At 43.7% G+C, this 22,500-nt stretch overlaps 1 protein-coding gene across 1 annotated transcript in view; it reads left to right on the forward strand.

Annotated features, from left to right (window-relative positions):
* Positions 1-4,683: 4,683 nt before the first annotated feature.
* Positions 4,684-22,500, forward strand: part of LOC139638647 (wings apart-like protein homolog) — a gene marked incomplete at its 3' end in the record, with an annotated part of 20,566 nt that continues 2,749 nt past the window's right edge. The window contains exons 1-4 of the mRNA XM_071512708.1: positions 4,684-4,958; positions 5,772-6,292; positions 17,398-18,136; positions 21,853-22,241. Coding sequence (XP_071368809.1) covers positions 5,794-6,292; positions 17,398-18,136; positions 21,853-22,241 — 1,627 coding nt within the window. The remainder of the gene's footprint in view (positions 4,959-5,771; positions 6,293-17,397; positions 18,137-21,852; positions 22,242-22,500) is intronic.

The raw sequence follows: 22,500 nt of genomic DNA on the forward strand, positions 1-22,500 counted from the left end.
TAAACCAACATCCAGCTGTGTTGCTGTTTTCTCCTCTTTTCTAAAGCTTGTTGTCAAATTCCGCTCCTGAACAAAGCTCCTCCTGCTCCATTCAGCAGCTTTTCAGTTTTTTAAAAACTAGCTTGTCTCCTCCCTCGCTGTTTAAAAGCGACACTCTCCCCCTCCCATTCCTGAAAACAATTCTCGTAATGGCGGAATCGATGAAGTGAGTAAACTTGTTCAACTAGTAAACTTGTTAAACCAGTAAACTTGTTAAAATTGTAAACCTGTTAAGCTAGTAAACTTGTTAAACTAGTAAACTTGTTAAGCTAGTAAACTTGTTCAGCTAGTAAACTTGTTAAAATAGTAAACTTGTTAAGCTAGTAAACTTGTTCAACTAGTAAACTTGTTAAACCAGTAAACTTGTTAAGCTAGTAAACTTGTTCAACTAGTAAACTTGTTAAACCAGTAAACTTGTTAAACCAGTAAACTTGTTAAAATAGTAAACTTGTTAAGCTAGTAAACTTGTTGTTAACTAATAAACTTGTGAAGCTAGTAAACTTGTTAAACTTGTTAAACTAGTAAACTTGTTAAGATAGTAAACTTGTTAAACTAGTAAACCTGTTAAGCTAGTAAACCTCTTAAACTAGTAAAACCTGTTAAACAAGTAAAATTTGTTAAACTAGTAAACTTGTTAAGCTAGTAAACTTGTTAAACTAGTAAACCTGTTAAGCTAGTAAACCTCTTAAACTAGTAAAACCTGTTAAACAAGTAAAATTTGTTAAACTAGTAAACTTGTTAAACTAGTAAACTTGTTAACTTGTAGTAAACTTGTTAAACCAGTACACTTGTTAAACTTGTAAACTTGTTAAACCAGTGAACTTGTTAACTACTTGTTAAACCAGTAAACCGATTAAACCAGTAAACCTGTTAAACTAGTAAACGTATTAAGCTAGTAGTAGACTTGCTAAACTAGTAAACTTGTTAAACTAGTAAACTTGCTACCTGCCTCTTCACTTGTCACTGTGGGACATGTGACCTTCAGCAGGAGAAAGATCAGTCAAAGTGAGACTGGTAACTGGTCAGACTTCTCAGCAGGAACTGTTAGCTTAGCTGTTAGCATTTATCCTTCCATTTGTCCTTCTAGGCCTCCGTAGTGCAGTGGCTTTGCTGTGTGTTATTTACGAAGGTGTTGTGGTTTCTGTTGCCCTCTAGTGGTCAGAACATCCTGCTTAATGCAGCTTTAACTCTTTTGTGGACGTTGAAACAAGGGAAATTGTCTTGCTTTAAGGTTTAATTCCTCATTCATATAAAATCCATTGAAATTAGCAAAATGTTCTTCATGTGCAGTGGGAATATGTCACTGAACCATTCAGTCTGGATCAGACTCAGTGAGGTTTCTGAGCTTCCATAAACTCTTCTTCTACTTCTATTTCTTCTTCTTTGACTCTTCCTTTGCATTTATCCTTTTTCAGAACTACTATGTTTACTACTACTCTAACTGCTATAAAGCTATAAAAACTTTAAAAGCTGTGTTAACTTTAACTCTTAAAGGTGAGTAGTTTGGTGTTGTGAGTTTTATCTGTTGATGTGGAAATAATGAAATTCTTTGCCCATAAGAGTCGGGCTTTATTAACTTTTTAAACTCTGAAAACAAAACAAGCCCCCCCCCCCCCCCCCCTCCTCCTGTGTGTGTTTGGCAGAGTTGCTCCTGCTCTCTGCTGAAAGTCAAAGGCCTAATTGTGTTTTAAGACGGATCTGGCAGCGCTGAAGCCAAACCCTCTGCCAGGCTCTTCTTCTTCTTCTTCTGCTGCCTGGACGCTGCGGGCGGCAGGCCGGGCGCTGCCAGCTCCCACAGCTCCTGGCACCGCGGCCCGGCCCGCCCCGCTCCGTCCCATCAGGGTGTCCGGCCCGCCCCGCCCCGTCTCCTCAGGGTGTCCGGCCCACCCCGCCCCGTCCAGTCAGGGTGTCAGACCCTCGGAGCGTCCCGGTGCTCCTCGGCCGGGCGGGGAGCCGGGCCGGACGCTCTGAAAGGGCTGAAGGTTTGAAGCAGGCGGGCTGGACGCCAGGCGGCCATGAAGGTCTGACAGGAGCAGGGCAACAGGATCTAGATCAGTCCAGGTCTGGTGTGAGCCGTCCTCCACTCAGCTGAACACAGAGAGACGTCACACACTTTACTACAGAGGAGTAGAGAGGAGCCTCTTCTGTTAAGAGCCGGGAAGAAGCTGCTGATACACAAGAACATTTTGTATCTGTTTTTAAAGCAATATTCCACTTAGTTTTAACATGGGGGTCATTTGTCACTTGACCTCCATGAAAAGCAGAATATAATCTCTTCAACAAGATCAGATGCAGCTGGACAAGTTCCCAGCAACATCAGATCCTGCTGTAAGACAGGAACTATCTCTCCTACATGGTATCCCTCCGCTGTGTTCTCTTCTATCAGTAAAAATGCTGTTTGGTGAGATTCTGTTCTGAAGCGTCGGACCAACAGTCAGCTGGACTCACAGCAGCAGGATCTGATGCTGAATCTGTTCACCAACGTGTTCAATGTCAGTTTCCATTCAAATGAATGGGAAGAAAAAAATCTGAACGCTTCAGACTGGTCCAGCTGCATCTGATCTGGGTGAGGAGATTATATTGTGCTTTTCAGATAAATAACTCCATGTTAAAACTAAGTGGAATGTTGCTTTAACAATAAGTTTTTAACAAAAGCCCATCTAAGGACAAACGTTGCAAATTAGCTTAAGTTAAAAATGTTATATGTGACATCAAACTAATTTTTTTTATGTTCTATTTCTACGTCTCTGTCCCTATTCAAATAAACTCTGAAAAAAGCACATTTTCAGGGCAAATTTGGGGCATTTTGGGAAATATTTTTTCCATGAAAACAATGTAGCAGTTTGAAATCTAGCTAAGCTGCTTTACTAGCTTTGCTGCCAAGGTTTCAACATCAACCAATCAGAGACAAGAAAATTGGTCAGGTGACCCAAAAAATATTTTCAAAATGTCCAACTGCTACTAAAGAGTAAACACAACTAGGAAATAATAGCTGTGATTCTTTTCATGTAACATTTAATCTAACTAGCTGTTAGAGCCAAACATCAGACTGTGACACAGATATGAAACTGCAGGATAAACTTGAATCATCAAATCATCTCACTGCTCTGGCAGATAATTTCACCGGTTTCAACAAATTAGACTTTTTTTTCAGGAGAATGTAACTTGTTTCAGGACATTTTCTTGGTGAAAGTGAAATTGTCTTGGAGAAAGTTTCTTGTTTCCAGATTTTCTTCATTGGTTTATGATGATTTCTTGAAAGAAGAAGTCATATTGGCATGAATCAAGTGAAATTTACTGAAAGCAGCAGATTATCTGCCAGTGCAGAGAGAGAATTTGACTAAAAACATCATGAAAGAAGCTGATAGGTCTGGAGACAAGAGAAGATCACTGGGCAGGTTGTCATGTTCTGCAGTGCAGTAAGCATCGCTCAGTCGCTCTACTCATTTTGCCCCAAATCTTCCCTCAACTTTTCCTGTACAGAATCGCAGCATCTGCCTCAGTTTGTCAGAAAAAATTCAACAGCTGCAGACTGAAGCTACAAATACTGAGAACAGTGTAAAACAAATCTGGCTCCACTTACTGTAACTTTATCTAACATGATGGACTTGTCTGTCTCTTCTTCTGTGGTGTTCATATCAGTTAAGAACACATGAAGAAACAGCTGAAGACAAGCATCAGTCCAGACTTCATTTAGTTCTGCTAGGCTTTGTCAATAAAGGTTTGACTTTGAAAGCTGTGACTTCCTGTCCTGCTTTTTCTTCTGGTTCTTGACCAAATCTGAATTTGAAAAATCCTGTTTAATGTAATTGTGAAGCACTTTGTGCTCTGTGTAAGAATGGAAATACAGTTTTTAATTATTTATTACATAAAAAAGGAACTGTCCAGTAAGGCGAACCATGCAAATATAGGCTACATAACAGTTTAGAGCATACAGACTCTTAAAGAGCATAAATATACAGAAATGTGTCCATAAAACATACAGATGTGCAGGGTAGCCTGTTGTGTGACTGGCCTTTCAGCTTTTACTGGTGGGATAAATTGTAAACAACGCTTTATTTTTGCAGCCTGACAGTGTGAAGCAGCAGTGACAGGCTCCCAGCCCACAGATAAAAACACACTTTCATCAGTAACACAATAAATTAAATCGTTTGATGAAATCAGCTGCTTATTGCTTTCTGAACAAACACCTGAACGTTATCACCTCGTAAACTGTCTGGTCGTGTAGTAAATTACCTGTTTTACGAGTTTACGGGGAGCACCTGAATGCGGCATCGGCAACGACAAGGAGGGAGAATCCATCAGTGTCAAGCGAGAAAGGATATATAATAGCAGTTGCGGATACAGTTTTCAAAATAAAACCCTTATTGACGAACATTATGCTGCAAATCGCCTGAGTAACAGAAAGAACCATCGTGAAAATAAAGGATGTATTTCGGGAGGAATCATAATTAAACAAAAAACATCGTTTTCTCCTCAAATGTCATTTTCAAAGCATGTGATCATATCCATCTATGCTTAGCCAAAATGCCTTCTACATGCGCTCAGTTTACGCTTTTATTTTGAAGGAAAAACCACCTAAATTCCGGTTTTGTTCTGCCATCTCTGATTAGCTTGACGCAACTTTGGGAGTCCAATGGAAGCCTTCGTCTTAACACAGAGGAGACAATCGAGTGCGATTTAGCTTGGAAATACGAACAGATATCGGTAGATCCGCGTTTAAATCCTAATCTATCTCAGCAGCCTGGATCACCGGGTCGCTCCGAGCGGTTTTAAAACCACCGATCCGCCGTTATCGGTGTCAGTTCCGTCTTGTTTATATTGTGCAGCAGCTGAAGCAGGGAGGGAGGCCCGGTCCTGTGTGAGTTTAGCGGCCGCCTCTGGAGTGTTTTGTGCGGTTCGGCCCTTTAGCGCACCAAGTAAGTGCAAATATTGATGATGTTTAACGTTACTGTACCAGCAGAAAAAAGCTTGTGTTCCTAATTTCTAGTCGGGGCACATAACAGTGTCAATTTGTAGTTATTGTTAGCTTGCTAGCCGTTAGCTTCAAGCTAGTAGCTTGCTAGAGTGATGGCTCCTACATAATGCTATTAGCTAAAATTCGACCTAATGGTATTTTTTTCCCGTTAAGACACGATTTGTCCCATAATTACATAGATTCGCTGACTCATTTGTCTTACTGGAACTAATGTGCTTTGTTGTGTTTGGATGTTTCTGCTAGCATCCTCTCAGCAGCAGCAGCAGCAGTCCCAGCAGGTCGCTAGCTGGCTAGCGTTAGCCTTGTTTTGCTACACCAGCTGGCTGCTGTTTGTGAGGCTGTTAGAGGCAGACTCAGCTCTCTGCCTGGATCTCAAACCAGGAATAAATGGAAGGGGATATAAACAATAAAAAACAAAGATTTTTCGGTATCAATGCGGACCAAAATTATAAGTAGGTCGTTCGTGTGTGGACTAGTAAATCCATAACTGTGTTATGAGGTAATGATCTGAGTCCTGAACATGTCTGACACCACCTGCTAATGCTGTGAAGTTTGATCTGTGGCTGCTGAGTCAGTCCGTCTGTCAGCCGTCTGCACATACTGCTAATTATTATTTTATTCTGAAGATCTAGTTGTCTGGTAAAACTGTGAAAACGGTGAATTGTGGGATTTAGCAGCTACAGCAGGGAAAATGTTTCCTCATCAGCGTTTAACTGATACAGTTTTGTTTCTGCTCCCTCGTCCTCCGTCTCAGAGAATATGACCCAGATGCAACAATGACATCCAGATTCGGTAAAACCTACAGCCGCAAGGCAGGGGAGGGCACGTCCAAGTTCGACGAGGTTCTGTCCAACAAGAGAGCCACCCTCAGCACCAAATGGGGCGAGACCACCTACAAGGCCAAGGTGGGCTCCAAGCGCGGCGGCGCCACTAAGAACGACTCGGTCTTGGAGGTCCACAAGAGGCCCCGCCTCTCCGACGACGGCTCCGAGGATCCGTTCGGCTTCGACAGCGACGAGGAGTCCAAGCCGGTGTCGTCCCGCGGCGGGCCCCAGGCCGGCAGCAAGGCCTCGCCCGCCAAGCCGGCCTCGGCGGAGCCTCCGCAGGCCGAGCGGCCCGGGTTCTCCCTGGACGCCGGCAGCAGGTCCAGCCTGCTGGGGTGGAGCCAGACCTCGGCGTCCGGGCGCGGAGCGGCGGGGCCGGGCGCCGACCGCGGCCAGACCAAGCTGGTGGAGGACACGGCCCGCTTCTTCAACAGCAGCAGTGCGAGCGCAGGTAAGACATGATGATGATGCTTCAGTCTTTGCTTGAAACTTTCATCCAACACACCGTACAGAGCTGTGAGCGCATGATGGTCAGTCTGGTCGGCTCAGGTTCAGGTGTCAGTCCGTCACAATGAGAGACACAAACAGCTGTTAGTGATGAACTTTTCATCTCTGGCTCCATTCAGTAGTTTGTTTTGTTTTTCTTCTTGGTGGATAACCGGCCAATCGTAGACGAGGTGACGTCACCTCCAGATGTTTCCAGCAGCTCCAGTGGAGTTTGATATGAGAAAATGTTTCAGGATGTAAAACCTCAGCGGTAAACGTCAGGTTTTGGTGTCAGTCCCTCAGAATCAAAGAGCGAGGGCTTCTTTCTAGAGCCGCCATTTTGCACCGAGAGACGTTCAACACTCGCCTGGGTCCAGACCTTTGACTCCGCCCACTCCACCAGTTGACTGATTCTGGTCTGGCATCGTGACATGAAACAGCGGTTTCTCGTTGAAAAGTGATCGGTCCAATGAGCGCCGGGGGGGGGGGGGGGGGACTAACGTTTAGCCAATCAGAGCCATGGGGCGGGACTAACGCCGTCGTCAAGCTGTTGTCAAGGAGGAGTAATAACAACAATGGAGACGCTATAGACAAGATGGACGCTGCTATCCAGGCTGTTCTGAATCCATTAAAAGTCGTCGTACTTTGTTTTTACTTGGCTCCGTGTCGTCAAAGATGCTCTATACTTTCTGAACCGTCTCTGGTGTTGTCATGGTTACGCATCAATGTCGACTTAAAACGACGTTAGATTCAGGCGGATACGTCGGTCTCTAGTGATTGGTTAGGGAAAATCAAATCCCCCTCCCCCACGGAAATCGGTCAGAGTGGAGGCAATGTCAGAGTTCAGCAATCATACAGTGAGCAATCCATCGTAGAAGAGGAGAGAGACCAATTTCTCCACCAGAGGAGCAGGAGAGAGACCAGCATGCACTGCAGCAGAGAGACACACGTGTTGAGTTTTGAGTACGGGGGGAGACTCTCACCTTTTCTAGACTGGAAAAACTTGCTCTCTTGCCGTTACTCTCACTCTCTCTCTCTCTCTCTCTCTCTCTCTCTCTCTCTCTCTCTCTCTCTCTCTCTCTCTCTCTCTCTCTCTCTCTCTCTCTCTCTCTCTCTCTCTCTCTCTCTCTCTCTCTCTCTCTCTCTCTCTCTCTCTCTCTCCACCTGCATGTAAAACAAACGGCTGGGTGCAACAAGTTCCCGCCCCTTCTCTGGAGGTTGTCGAAAGGAATTCTGGGAAACGTAGTAAATCACTAACTGCAGTAGAAGTAGAGGAAGGTTGAGGGGAAAGTGGGTTCACCAAAAAAAATAAATGACAACACTTCATAACTAAATAACTCCTGAATGTATTGATCATCACGGGTTGATATTTGATATTGATTGTTATTTTTAGCTAAACGGCACCAGAGAAATCCTGTTTGATTGCTGCTCCTCTCACAGCCAATCACTGTCAGTGTTGTTGCATTCCGCTTTCCATGATTGCTATTGGCTGCCTGCCAGAAACACGACCGCAAGGAAAACTGGAAGAGGAACTTTTGATCGGTTTGCATTTGTTTGTTCGTCTCTCCGCCGCGTGTGATGAGGTGTGACCAGGTCAGCTTCACTCGAGTCCCAAGTCAGTCTTGAGGCTCAAGTCTCAAATCAAGTCTCAAGTCTAAATGTAGATTACCAAGTCAGGTCCAAGTCATTAATGTCAAGTCTCAAGTCTAAATGTAGAACAGCAAATCAAGTCAGAACAAATCAAGAGTCCAGTATCAATTTAATATCTTAAAGAAAACTAAATATCTAGGACTTTTCAATGCAATATGGTTTTAATAGGATAAAAAACTTGGTAAGAGCATCATGAGTTTGATTTCTATAATCAGTTTCAACTTCAATAAATTCAATCATTCCATACAAATTCAGAAAACAGAATTTAAATTCAGTCGTCCGCTGGAACAAATCTCATCACTTTCAATCTAAGTCATTTACACAAACACAAGATCTCAAGTCAAGACTTTAGAAACCTTTTCAAGTCATCAGAGTACAAGTCAGAGTCGAGTCCCAAGTCACCAGAACCCAAGTCAAGTCGAGTCTCAAGTCTTCTCTTCATGCATCAGGTCAAGTCTCAAGCTATTAAAACTGTGACTCGAGTCCAAGTCATGTGAGTCGAGTCCCCACTACTGCTTTGATTCTGGGAACTTGGAACTGGGACATTTTATAGACTAAATGATTACTTGATAGATTAATTGATAATGGAAGTAATGGTTAGTTGCAGCTCCAGTGTGTTCAGCTCCAGCAGTGCAGAAACCCTGAGCACATACAAAGCACTGCTGCACTCTGTGATTCTGATACACTTTATTGATTATTGATTCCCCCAAGAGGCAAATTCGCAGTTTCTTTGTGTTCATCTGCAAATCAATCAAATCATCATCATGACTAGGAGAAACATTATGAAACTACAAGTCACTCAGTAGAGCGCAAACTGCCACCAATCACCCATTTTCTTTTTTTTTTATAATGATTTCTATTTTATTGATGTTTCCAACTTCATAACATGTACATGCAAATAGACACATAATGAGATGTGAACGAGAGCGAGCTTATTTTATTATGCTAATTACCCATTTTCTATAGTGAGATATTTATTGTGATCCCATTACATGTAGCCTGTTACTGGAGCTGTGTCGGGACTCTGAAGCATTCGGCTAATTGGAACGTCTGAAATAGTTTCTTGAGGAAATCGGACGAGCGTGACGAGCTCGGAGCGCGGGCTCATGGGAAACGGGCGAGACGTTTTGTCCTGACAGAGAGAGACGGGAGGCAAGAGGTCCGCTGCAGCGGGATAATAGGCTCGTTTGAGACTGGAGAGACTACAGGAAACCACCCCGAAACACAAGGGATTATGGGTAGAAGGAGACGAAAAGCCTAGCAGAACAAAATGAAGTCTGGACTGATGCTCATATTCAGCTGTTTCTTCATGTGTTCTATAACTGGTATGAACACCACAGAAGAAGAGACAGACGAGTCCATCATGTTAGATAAAGCTACAGGAAGTCTAGTCTCTAACCTACATGTTCAAACTCTGTCCAATCAACAAGCTGCTTGTGTGTCATGTGACTTTTGTTTACAAGTCCTGGCTGGCTTGTGATTGGTCAGTTTGAATCTAAAGGAACCAAATACAGAAATGCAACAAACCATTTAGAGACGGGATAAAACGATGATGTGGAAAGAAAAATGCTCCACCTCCATCTTTGTTTTGGTTCTGTGTTGGAGCAGCGTGAGACACACACCCTTCAGACAGACTTAACACACACTTCAGACACACACACACACACACACACACACACACACACACACACACACACACACACACACACTCTCATTCACAATCACTGGACGCCAGGCGGAGGAAGCAATAATGACCGCTGGATGTGTGAATGCAGCATGACAACACAACACAGAGGGAAAAGTTCAGCCACAGTCGCAGTTAAAGAAACTAGAATTTATAACCTCCAGTCCTCTCCTCTCCTCTCCTATTCTCCTCCTCTCCTCTCCTTGTCTCCTCTCTCCTCTCCTCCTCTTCTCTCTCCTTGCCACACACCTCACTGAATTAGGCTAATTAACAGTAAATGCATTGTAGTTATGTCGGTTCTCCTAAGTTAGCCAACACTATTATTTTAAACGTACATCTGATATTATCTAGCCTACTGATAATATAGCCACACAGTCTTACTGTATCTAGTGATCTGAATATTCATTTATTTATAAATACAAATGAAACAATAAGTAGGCTTGTATAACTTCCGCATTTAGTCTGTCTGCAGTTTTTTGCCAAGCCATCTCCCTGGCTTTGTTGATTGTGGCAGTATTGCCCTTTTTGGTGATGACCCTTTATATTCCTCGTATAATTCTATATTCCTCGTATAATTCTATATTCCTCGTATAATTCTATATAACTCGTATAATTCCAGCCGCTGAGAAGAACACAGCTCTCGTTTTCCCTTCTTTTTGCGACATATATCTTGTCTTGTATATATCTTGTCTTTTCGACAATCGACTCTTCTGGGCTGCTTATGTACTCTGTGCGCGCACAATGCAGATTACTCAGGCCTGGTTAGAGTTAACGCTGACTAGACAGGGTGGGATTGTGTTAGTGGAAGGGCTCGAGCCTGAAGTGAGAGTCGCCGTTAATTCAAGCCGGGCTTTTTCAAGTAAGCGCGTCTTTCATTAGCTGAGTTGATGGAATTCCCCCCTGAGCAGAACGATCTATAGGTGTGAAAACGCCCTAACAGGGCGTCCACCTGCTGAAGCTGGAAGAGTAGAAACTAGAGAAGAAACATCCAAACCTGCCTCCTGTCAGCTGGAGTCTGTGGAGAACTTCAGGTCCTGGTTGTTGGTGACATCACTCTGAAGCTGCCTGTTTTTATTTCTGCCTACTATAAGGAAAATTTAAGGCACAAGGATTAAAATATCTTACATGTCTTATTTGAAAAAGGTTTTTGTGCGACTTTGAATCGTTTTGTGGATTAAAGAATCAAAATATCTTCTCATTATCTTATTTGGTCTCCATGACGACCTCTTCTCATTGTCGTGAGTGGTGTGGCTCATTCTGCAGCAGACAGCAGGGCTCCTACGCAGGTCTGGAAAGTCTGGAAAAGTATTAAAAATGGATTTGATCATTTCCAGGTCTTGAATAGTTTGGTAATTTGAAAAAATGACTGGAAAAGTCTGGAAAATGTTGCGGTTCAGGTCCGATACACACATCATTCTAGCTTTTATGTTGTTGTAGAGCCACTTTGAGTCCACAGTTTTTGTTGATGTGAAGAATAATGTTCAGATAGAGGGACGCTCTTATTACCCAGCCGCTGTCAGCATGCATTATATCAAATACCCACCAAAATCAAATCCGGTCTGGGAAAAATATGGAATTTTAAAATGGAAAGCGTGTAGGAACCCTGCCAATCATCTCACATATTCTGATATTTGTCTCTGTGAAGAACAATCTTCATCTATACAGTGATATGACCTAGTTAGCAGGGGCAAGATGTCTGTCTGCGTAAATCATATTGAACACCAGGCAAAATCTTCAAAACAAATCAAGGTCTGGAAAAAGTATGGAATGTTTTAATTGAAAATGAGACAGGCTTGTTATTAAACTGTGAGCCTTCAAGCCCGGGCCTCGTCTGTGTTGCTCTGAGTCACACAGGCCGCTCTCCTCTCCTCTCCTCTCCTCTCCTCTCCTCTCCTCTCCTCTCCTCTCCTCTCCACCATCTGAGGAAGCAGAACTGCAAGTGTATTAATCACTGCCACATTTGGCAGTAATAACGTCAGCACGGCTCACTTTAAAACACAAAACACCCAGGCAGGATTTTACCCTCCGAAACCCGACTGGAGCCGCTTTCACTGGGAGGTTCTGTGGTTGTTTGGGCTTGACAGAGAAATCAATAGGGCAGAATTGGACCAGTCCTCAGAGGAACTTCTCTCTAAGTCTGCAGGTCAAACTGAGTTAGAGAGATGTTGGTCCTAATGTGGTGATGAGAGAAAGGGAGAGGGAGAGAGAGAGAGAGAGAGAGAGAGTGAGCCCTCAGACTGAATCATCACAAATCCCCACAGCAGCCAGTGTGTCCTTAAGCAAGACAGCAGACCCCTTCCTGCTTAGTCACTGTAATGCTCTCTGGGTAAGAGTGTCAGCTAAACGCCCAGAATGCAATATAATGTAAAGGATTCATCTGACTTCCCCCCCGGTTCAGCCTTTTTTTCTAACAGGGATAACGATGTAAAAAGCTCGTTTGAAGGCAGAACCTGAGTGGGGACAGCAGGATTCCCCAGGCAGAGACGGACAGACGGACGATATCGAAGGTTCGGGGTCGTCCGGACTGACGAACAGCGAAGGGTTCGGGTCTCGTATTCTCTTCACGGCTGATTAGCGGCGGCTGGAGAAACGTTCGTCTTTCCCTCTGATCGGAGGCCGGTCTCCCTGTCAGATCACTCCTCAGCCTTTTAAAGGCAAACTGAGCAGGATTTCCCCCTTGAAACGGCATAAACTCATCCAAAACTGATCCTACGTGATCATGACTTATGGTCCATTGGTAGTGTGTGTGACTTTTTGGCAGCAGGTGAGTCCGGCAACCAAAACCGCTGCTGAGTTCTTTCATATCCAATCTCTGAACCCATCGTCTATCGGTCTGACGACGATTAGACTCTGGGGGCCAATATTTCGGGGCCAAGACTTCCTCTTCCGTGCGCCGGTCATCGTTTACAGTCCGATTAGCAACTTGAGACGCGAGAATGGAGTCTGAGTCGAGAGACGACGTCTCATATGCAGATATCTGTTTATAGAGATTAGCCCAAATGTCGTCCGGACCTAAAACACCTACAGAAAGTATCGATGTTTGTGTTTTGTGTGGAGAAACGTTCGACTCTCACGTCTCAAGTTGCTAATCGGACTGTAAACAATGACCGGAGCACGGAAGAGGAAGTCTTGGCCCGGATGTCCGCTGGCTACACCGGAAACCCCAAAATATTGGCCGTCGCCCCCATAGACCGATAGACGATGGGTTCAGAGATTGTTTTCTATCTAAAAGCCTCGCTGGCTCTAAACTCTAAAACAGATGAACCGGTCGGCGCGAGTGAGTATCGTGAGCTGGTAGCTAGCTACCTGTCCAACAGAAAAACAAGCCGACTCCACGTCGCTCTTCATCCTCATCCTCTCCTTCAATACTCTCCAACAGGTGAAAGCAACAGATTCACTCTCTCGTTTTGGAACCAGCCTTGTCTGCTTGGCGTTTTGCCTCGCTGTGCTTTTTTACTGGTTTTTTACCATTCTGGCAACCGCAGGGAGGAGGGGCCGACTTTGAAAGTTGTGTTGACAAGCCACAAGCAGCAAAATCCTCCTCAGTCTGCCTTTAAAGTTCAGTTTATAACACTATAACATTATAACGATTTATGATCGCCCGATGCACATCGCGACAAAGTCTCCAACGTTCCATCATCGCTCAACTTTGATTTTGGACGCTGTCGCTCATAAAAAGTAGAAACACTAGAGCGATTATAGACCGCATCGCAGAGGTTCAGTCATTTGCTCTCATCTAGTTACTTTACTAAGTTAGTCTTTATTAAAAGTAACTCAGTCGAGTGCTTTCAAGTTACCCACTTAAAAACTTCACAACTTTTATGTCTTCTGGTGATGTTCTCACTAGCAGGCTAGAGAAATCATCACAGAGTACACTGCTGTTATCTACTAATCTGTTATCTACTTATCTGTTATCTACTTATCTGTTATCTACTTAACAAGCAGCTTTCATTTATTCGGGATCTGATCGTCTTCATGGTAAACTAGTATGATAACAGAGGCAGTCTTGATTAGTCATGTCTGGGCTAAAAAATGAACAGCGGATAGCGCTCACAACACATTGGCAGGTGCTTTCAGTTCTCAGATGTAACAGGTAACAATAATGTTCTTCCCCTTTTCTTCCATCAGTTCAGAGTAATGCAGATATTCCCAGGCAGGTTGTGAAGTTTATTGTTGTGTCCGTTCTGAAAGTGAGTCGGAGCTGCAGACTCCAACCAGCTGCTGCAGGCTGCTTTAATAACGCCATGTAACCAGATATATTTTCTTAATTGCAGTAATTGAAAATTTAACCATTTGAAAGGAAAATAATAATAATACAGTTTGTAAACCAGTCTGCAGAATAGCCTAATGTACCTACATGTTATGTAACTGCTTTTGCAATGTTATTTTCCCTCTTTCTTTTTAAATAAGAAGTTTCATTCCAGTAAATCTATTGTCTTTATCCAGGTCTAGATAAAGAGCATAAATTGTCTCCTCAGTGTACGTTTTATTCTACAGTCTATTACTAAAGTCCGGTCTTCCAGAGCTGATTACCGTTTAATTTGAGCTCAGAGAATTAATCGACGTTAGGATAAGAGAGTTCCGTAATGTTGTCATGACACCTGAGCCAGCGATGGGGTCAAAGGTCAATCCAGTTTAAGACTCAGCGATGGACCATCGCAACGATGACAGATCGCCTGTCGCTGGAAGTATAAACAACATGTCATGTGACCGAAGATAGAATACGATCATTGCCATAACTCGCTGAACTATAAACTGACCTAAAGGAACAGGGCTGGTTGATGATGATGATGCTCCTGAGCAGTTTAACAAGTTTTTGTCAGAGAGAGAGAGAAGTTAATTCTTCACGTTTTGGGCTCATGTGCTTTTTTTGTTTTTTTTTCAAATGAACTCTGAAGATAGTGAAGTAACGACATGGCCTAGTTCTGCTGCGCTCATGCTCCGACACACTCAACCTTCAGAAAACCACAGCTCCACGTCTCCTTTGATGTTTCGCCGTGAAGCAGCTTCCTCTTCTGCTCAGAGGAACCGGTCCAGCATCCTCACCCGGTCTTATCTGCGGAGGCAGAGACGGCCCGAGGGCTGAGCTGATACTCACAGCAGAGTGTGTGTGTTGTCTTAGCGAGTGGCTTCCGACACTTTGTAGGTTTCACATTGATTTTCTTGAAGGAGGCAAATGAGCTGTTTGACTTGAATTGAGCAGTGGAAGCATCGCTAGCAGTTTCCCTGTTTGGTTTGTTTGTTTATTGCTGTGCACACATTGCAGTAAACCGTCTGAAATACTTCTTACTTACATGAGGGTTAAAAAGTACATTGTTAAACGAGGTTAAAGACCCCATGAAACAGCATCTTTACTTGCGTTTGCCGTTGAAACAGGATGTTGGGGCGGGACTTAACGCAGCGAGGGATCGTTCAAAAGTCTGAACCAATGGGAGTCAGGGAGAGAGAGGCAGGTTTATTTGATGGGAGGCATGTGGAGAGGCGGGACTGCTCAAAAGTCTGATGTATATTTCTGCCTACTAGTGCAGCATGAGGTCACCATGAATGATACTCTGTTTTCTCTAAATATACAAATAGAATAGAAGAATAGAAAGCCTTTATTATCATTGTACAGAATACAATGAAATTAGTGCAATTAAAAGACACAGGGAAACAAAACAGAAACGAAACAACCTCAGCAAACAAACATCCACAGCCAACACAGGTTCTAAAATAATAAGTAAAATAAATAAATACAATGTAATTACTAGAATAAGTGTACCTATTGCACTAGAATAAATGTAATTATTGCACTAGAATAAATGTAATTATTGCACTAGAATAAATGTAATTATTGCACTAGATCCGGTTGCCCTAGAAAGACAGTCATCATATTGCACGAGAGGAGTCATTCAATGCTTGTTGGAGTTAAGTGTGCTTATGGCCCAGGGAAAGAAACTGTTCTTAAATCTTAAATCTATACAATTAAAAGAGAAAAAAACATTGAGTAAGAATATATAAAACAACCCCATTAGCAGGTACTGACTAGTGCTGTTTAGTGTGTCACTGCGGTTTGGAAATGGTGTAAACATAGCATGAGCTGTGTGTTAAACGTGCACACAGTGTGCTAAGCATTCTGGGAAGTTACCACAAGCCAAATGTGGGTAAGTTGTTGGAGGTTCTGAGCTGTTCTGTAGATCCGGTCGTCTGGTGAAAGACTGAAAGTGGCTGAAAAGTTTCTAATCCACCAGCTGCTGCGGACAAATGTGTTTCCTGCCCTGGAGGTGAAGCATTAGCCGGCGCTGTTGTGAACTAAGTGAACAGCTTTGCATCGGGCTCAGCACCCACGACAATATCACACATTAACCCGACGCCTTTTAGTCCTTTTTTGCCAAATTCTCCCTACATTCGTTCAGATCGATCCTTCCCACAGCAAGTCAGGCTCAGAGAACACACACGTGGTTGTAATTAGGGCTGGACCATAATTCAATATTATCGTTTATTGTCTTTCAGTGGGATTATATTGTGATGACATGGTGATTTTGGGATATCGAGACGCATAATTCTGCTCTCTGAACAGATGAGAACAAGCTAATTTTATTTAGAAACTCAGACAAAATGAAGTATGGTAGGAATATTATGTGAAAATTTCAGTTTAGTTTGACATCACACCAAATATTACCATTCGGTTCAATATGATGAACATTAATTTGATTATTTAACGTGATTTCACTTATGTGAGCCATATCGTCATATATATAGATATCGAAAAAAATCCTTATGATTATCGTGATATTTATTTCAACCATATCGCCCAGCCCTAATTGTAATTGATTGTAAGTATTTTGTCCGATCGTTCGTCCGTCCATCACGTGATTTCTCAGGGAACATCTGGGACACCGCCGGCCTGATGCATCTTCAACAGTTACACTGATTGGCCTAATGGGGGCGCTGTAGTTAAAAGGTTGAATTCCTCTAGCATGTGTTCCAGTCTGTCCACAGGTGCTGAAAAAGTCTTAAATTATAAAACTTGGGGCCGTTTAAGGTCTGGAATAGGGCTGCAACTAACGATTATTTTCATTGTCAATTAATCTGTCGATTATTTTCTCGATTAATCGATTAGTTGTTTGGTCTATAAAATGTCAGAAAATGGTGAAAAATGTGGATCAGTGTTTCCCAAAGCCCAAGATGACGTCCTCAAATGTCTTGTTTTGTCCACAACCCAAAGATATTCAGTTTACTGTCATAGAGGAGGAAAGAAACCAGAAAATATTCACATTTAGGAAGCTGGAATCAGAGAACTTTGACTTATTTTTCTTAAAAAACTCACTCAAACCGATTAATCGATTATCAAAATAGTTGGTGATTAAACAACTAATCGATTAATTGATTAATCGTTGCAGCTCTAGTCTGGAATACATTTAAAGTTGCGTATTGCAACTTTTTTGTCAATAAAATAACAATAAATAAATAGGATATATAATACATCATCACTCGTGTTCATGCCTAAATCCCCTGTTTGCTTGAATTTGTGTGTTTACCTTGCTGAAGCGAGGTAAACACTTCACCAGTCTGCTTCACGCTTGGTGTTTGATGGTAACCTGACTCTGTGGTCTCTCTCCTCTGTGGTCTCTCTCCTCTGTGGTCTCTCTCCTCTGTGGTCTCTCTCTCTCCTCTGTGGTCTCTCTCTCTCCTCTGTGGTCTCTCTCCTCTGTGGTCTGTCTCTCTCCTCTGTGGTCTCTCTCTCTCCTCTGTAGGAAAGTCCCAGCAGAGTTCTTCTTCTTCGTTGGAGAAGCAGCACAGCTACTCGTGGTACCGAAACGCCTCGGAGAGCGACAAGAAGCCGCTGGCCCAGACGACCACGCTGAAGACCGAGGCCAAGGCCGACGCCTACGACCCCTGGGACGCCATCGTGGGCCTGCGCTCGCCCTCGCCCAGCCCGGAACCCCGCAACCCCCCATCGTCGCTCTGGGCCTCGGCGGGCGGCTACGACCCGGGGCGGAGGTTCGGCGCGGGGCGGGCCCGGGAGGAGAAGCCCCCCTCCCCCCCGCGGCTCCGCAGCCCCAGCGAGAGCGAGGACTTAGGCGACTCGGACTTCCCGGTGGAGCCGTCGGAGTCGGAGGACTACTCCCAGACCGCCTCCTCCTCCTCGCTGCTCAGGAACTGTCGGACCTACAGGCGGCCCAACAAACTGGGAAAATCCTCGGACCCCGGCGGCGCCGTTTTTGGCGCGGATCTTCCCAAATCCACGTCCGACGCCGGTAGTAAGACGAGCGGCGGCGGAGGGGGGCGGGGCCGGACGAGGGACTACACGGTGCTCCACCCGTCCTGCGTGTCGGTGTGTAACGTCACCATCCAGGACCGGGGGGTGGAGGAGTTCAGCGGCGGCGGAGCGCCCTCCGGTGGGAGTGGCGGGGCCGGATCTGGCGGTACGACGGAGCTGGGAGAGGCGGGATGGCAGAGGAAGAAGACCGAAGAAGCCGCTGCCAAACCCAGGTATGACACGGGGGGGCGGGGGGGGGGGCAGGACTGGTTCAGGTTGTTCAAATTCAATGCTCGTTCCATTTTTTTTCTTTTTGATATCTTTCTTTGTCGAGGGAAAGCTAATTTCAGTATGCGATTATATAAATTATATTCTGCTAAATTTATTCAGTACGACTTTTCATAAACAAGAAGATAACTTTTGTTTTCATGGGAAACATCCACCATTTTGGATCTTTTTGATGCTTTTCATGCCTTGAACTTGATATTGAACCGAACATTTTGTCGAAGCCAGCTCCAAAGTTTTAATGGTTTCATTATTTGCAATAGTTTTAATTTTGATTGTGGTTCTTGGTGTGTCGGTGAATTTCAGTTTTGCTTTGGTTTGTTTAGTTTCTGAGGCCCTTTGTCTTCATGTCTTTGCCAAGGTGTCCCCAGGAAACCACATTTCATTCATGTCTGGCTAATTAGTCCCAAATGGTGGCACTTAAGATTTTTAGCCCATTTCAAGAAAGCAAAAGGTGTCAAAGTGTGTTGGAGCTTTACGTTCTGACAGCTTCTGCTGGAGTCAAAATGTTTTCTAAAGCTTCGACATGTTGGATCCTTGCCATCAGATCTCAGGAGTTTTTTATGGTCAGTGAAATGTTCTTTAATCAAAAAGCAAGTTAGTGAAGAAAGTATCATCCTGAACTTTAGTATCAGAACCAACATTCCAGTGAGAACCAGTCCTACCAGCAGCCTTGATTCAAAGGTCACATCCACACTGATACGCTTTCGTTTTAAAACACATAACTTTTGCTCCGTTTACGTCTAGTCTCCACACTGCTCCGGGGTTTTCTGACCCCTAGAGCGGAGACTTTTGAAAACGATGACACAGACGCCCACGTTCGCTTCCTGATTGGGTCTCATCAGTCATGACGTGTCCTTCCCTGATTCGTCACGCCCCCTATCACCTGACCCTTTTCCGGAACAAAACAAACGACATCAGCCTTGACCACCAGCGGTTAATTCAACATTTCATTTCAGTATCAGTTCCGCCTCGTCGTCGGTCCAAGCAAAGAAATCTCTGCTCGTACTTTTCTCCATAATCGCTGTTCTTCCTCTGTAGTATTTTCTGCAACTAAGCAACCAACCGCAGAGTAGACGACCTGCTTCCTGTTTACCCCGGCACGCACATGCCCAGTGTACGTGAACGGTCATGTGATATGCGTTTTCAGGCGTGTTAGTATGGACGGAGATGATTTCTGAAACGCTCATGTGGATGGAGATCATGGCCAAAGATCTTAGAGATTATGGTGCACAAATAAATCCTGATCTTCACCTAGGAGAAGCTGCCGATGGGCTGATAGACGCCATTATATATATTATATGTTTTATTTCAGTGAGCTTAAGTGTTTTTTTTTTATGCCTTATTTGCTTGAACACACACCCACGTGCACACAGTTGCTTTTCAGGAATAGATTACCTTTTGTGTGTGAAGTCATGTTTGAAACTTTCATTTTCCAGCTTGCAGTGATCGTTCTGTGTGTGAAGCTTCAGTCTGAGTCTTCCTGATCACCTGTCACAGTTTCTCTTTGTCTTTCTGCATGAGTTTCCCACTTTAAAGCAGTCTGTCATTCAGGTCAAACAGTTTCATGTTTCAGCACACACACACCTCCATGACAGTTCATCTCTGCTGTAATTACTGGCATTCAGGTTTTATCACTTTCTTTAGCCAAGGACCGTAAATGTTCAGTAATCTTGTTGAAACTGGTGCGGTGACACATCAAAACTAAAACTATCAGCGGCTCGTGTAAGCTGTGTTTCCTTCCTGCTCTCGAGGGAATTTCAAGTACGTTTTTGAAATATCGCTAAAAATAACATTTTGAATTAGGTTTGTTTCCATTGGCTGTGCTGAAGGGAATAAATAGACTTCCTGAGCAGGGGGAAAACACATCTGTGAGGAAATCGACTCTTGAAAGAACTGATTAGTGTTTGACAGGTTGTTCATTCATGGCAGCGCTGTCTGTACTGTCTGAACCGAATAATATAGAGAGCCCAAGCCCCTCCCCTTCCACTGTCCACCATGGGACCTTATTTCGGAAAGAATATGTACGGTAGTCAACGGGGAGAGACAAATAATTGTTTGATCCCGTTTGAATTGTGCCATGAATTACACATATGACGTTCTGTCAATTTAAAAGATAATTTAGCAAGTCAAGAAAGTGGCAGTTTGTGGTAAAACTGTTAGAAAGACGACACACCCAAAAGCGACGTAAGTGATGTCATAACTTTCTCTCAGTCCCTCTCAGACAGCAGGAGTATTATACACAACCTGGAAGGTAGACAGTAAGAACAGATTTAAACTGCTTCAGGATAGTTTCAGTACAGTGGGGGCTAACGTTAACGCCATGCTGTGTGTTTCCTGTGTTTCCTTCATGTTGGTGTCGGTGAGACAGATGTAGTTCACTGAGCCTGAAACACTAAACTAAACGTTACTTTACTGTTTTACCACAAACTGACACTTTCTTCACTTGGAAAATTATCTTTTAAATTGACAAAACATCATATGTGTAATTCATGGCACAATTCAAACGGGATCAAACAATTATTTGTCTCTCGCCGTTGACTGCTGTACATATTTGTTATGAAATAAGGTCCCATGGGGGTCCACCGGAAGGGGACGGACTTAGGCTCTCTATAGAAATTAACATGGCAATATACGCACTAGGCAGTGGTCACACAACCATGATGTAGACTTGTACAGCAGGTATGGAGGACAGATATTTTACAGACATTTCAGAATGTCCAGAACCGGTTTTAAACTTGAAGAAAAAGATAACTGGAGCGCTTCGGGCTTCCCAAAACCCCAGGTGAAGAACTTCAGTAAAGAAAATGGTTAATTGGTGTCCTGGTGGCTCAGTGGGGTTCAAACCCGACCCATGACCTTTGTCGCTCTCTCTCTCTCTCTCTCTCTCTCTCTCTCTACTAAAGGCTTAAAGCAATGCAGGCAAACATTCACCTGCCTCGACAGCTAAGAAGTAAAACTAGTGTAAAAGCCAAAGTAAAAAGTGTTTTTTGATCAAGACACAAAAGCAGACGACTGAATTTAAATTGTTTTCTGAATTTGTATGGAATGATTGAATTTATTGAGTTGAAACTGATTATAGAAATCAAACCCATGATGCTCTTACCAAGTTTTTATCCTATTAAAACCATATTGCATTGAAAAGTCCTAGATATTTAGTTTTCTTTAAGATATTAAATTGATACTGGACTCTTGATTTGTTCTGACTTGACTTGCTGTTCTACATTTAGACTTGAGACTTGACTTTCATGACTTGGACTTGACTTGGTAATCTACATTTAGACTTGAGACTTGACTTGAGACTTGAGCCTCAAGACTTGAGACTGACTTGGGACTCGAGGGAAGTTGACTTGGTCTCACCTCTGCCCTGTTAAAATAATAATAATAATAACCTTTATTTGTATAGCGTCTTTCATACACAACATGCAGCTCAGAGTGCTTTACATCAATAGAAGGCAGATAAAAAACAGATAAAAAGATCAAATATATACAGTATATCAAAGAACAAATGAAATGCATTAAAAAACACAGATAAAAGAACACAATCAAATTAAACAGTTAAAACGCAGGCTGATTAGAAGCTAAGCTGAAAAGATAAGTGTTAAATAATAAAAGTAAAGTATAAAAAGTGATTAGCTAATCCCAGCTTTGTGTCCGGCTGCAGGTTCAGGCAGACGCAGAACAAGTCTAAGAAGGACAGTAAGCTGGCGTCCTTCGGGTTCGAGGACGGCGAGGGCGATGGCGAGGGCGAGGCCCGGCGGGACGAGCACCGCGGGGACGGAGCCGGCGGCAGCTCCAGCTACAAGATCAAATACTTCGGCTTCGACGACATGAGCGACAGCGACGGAGACGAGGAGGACGAGGAGGACGAGGACCACGGCTCCAAAGAGAGGAGGAAGGCCAAGAGGGCCGCCGTCGCCGAGGCGGCCGCGGCGGTCGCCATGGAAACGCCGATGGACAGTCCGCCGGATCCCTTCGAGATGCTGGAGAGCCGGGAGAGACTGGAAGCCAAGGAGAACAAGAAGTACTCCGAGAGCAGCAGGATACGAGCAGGTCAACACACACACACACACACACACACACACACACACACACACACGCAGGGGACAATGAAGACCATGCAGATTGTAGTTTTAGCGATACAAGTGTTTCTCAGAGGCAGAAATAATCTCATTGGTTAAACCTCAGTGGGCGGAGCCAAAGAACCAAATTTTTTCAGAGCACAAGCTAGCTAACTGGCTAGCTAACTAGCTAACTGTCACAATAAGAAACTCTGGTCATAACAAAATGAAAATAAATACAATATATAAAT

The sequence above is a fragment of the Centroberyx affinis genome, unplaced genomic scaffold (assembly GCF_046629955.1).
Source record: "Centroberyx affinis isolate AG114_WGS23_722 - 3 ecotype Tasmania unplaced genomic scaffold, CSIRO-AGI_Caff_v1 ptg006462l_1, whole genome shotgun sequence".
Lineage (NCBI taxonomy): Eukaryota > Metazoa > Chordata > Actinopteri > Beryciformes > Berycidae > Centroberyx > Centroberyx affinis.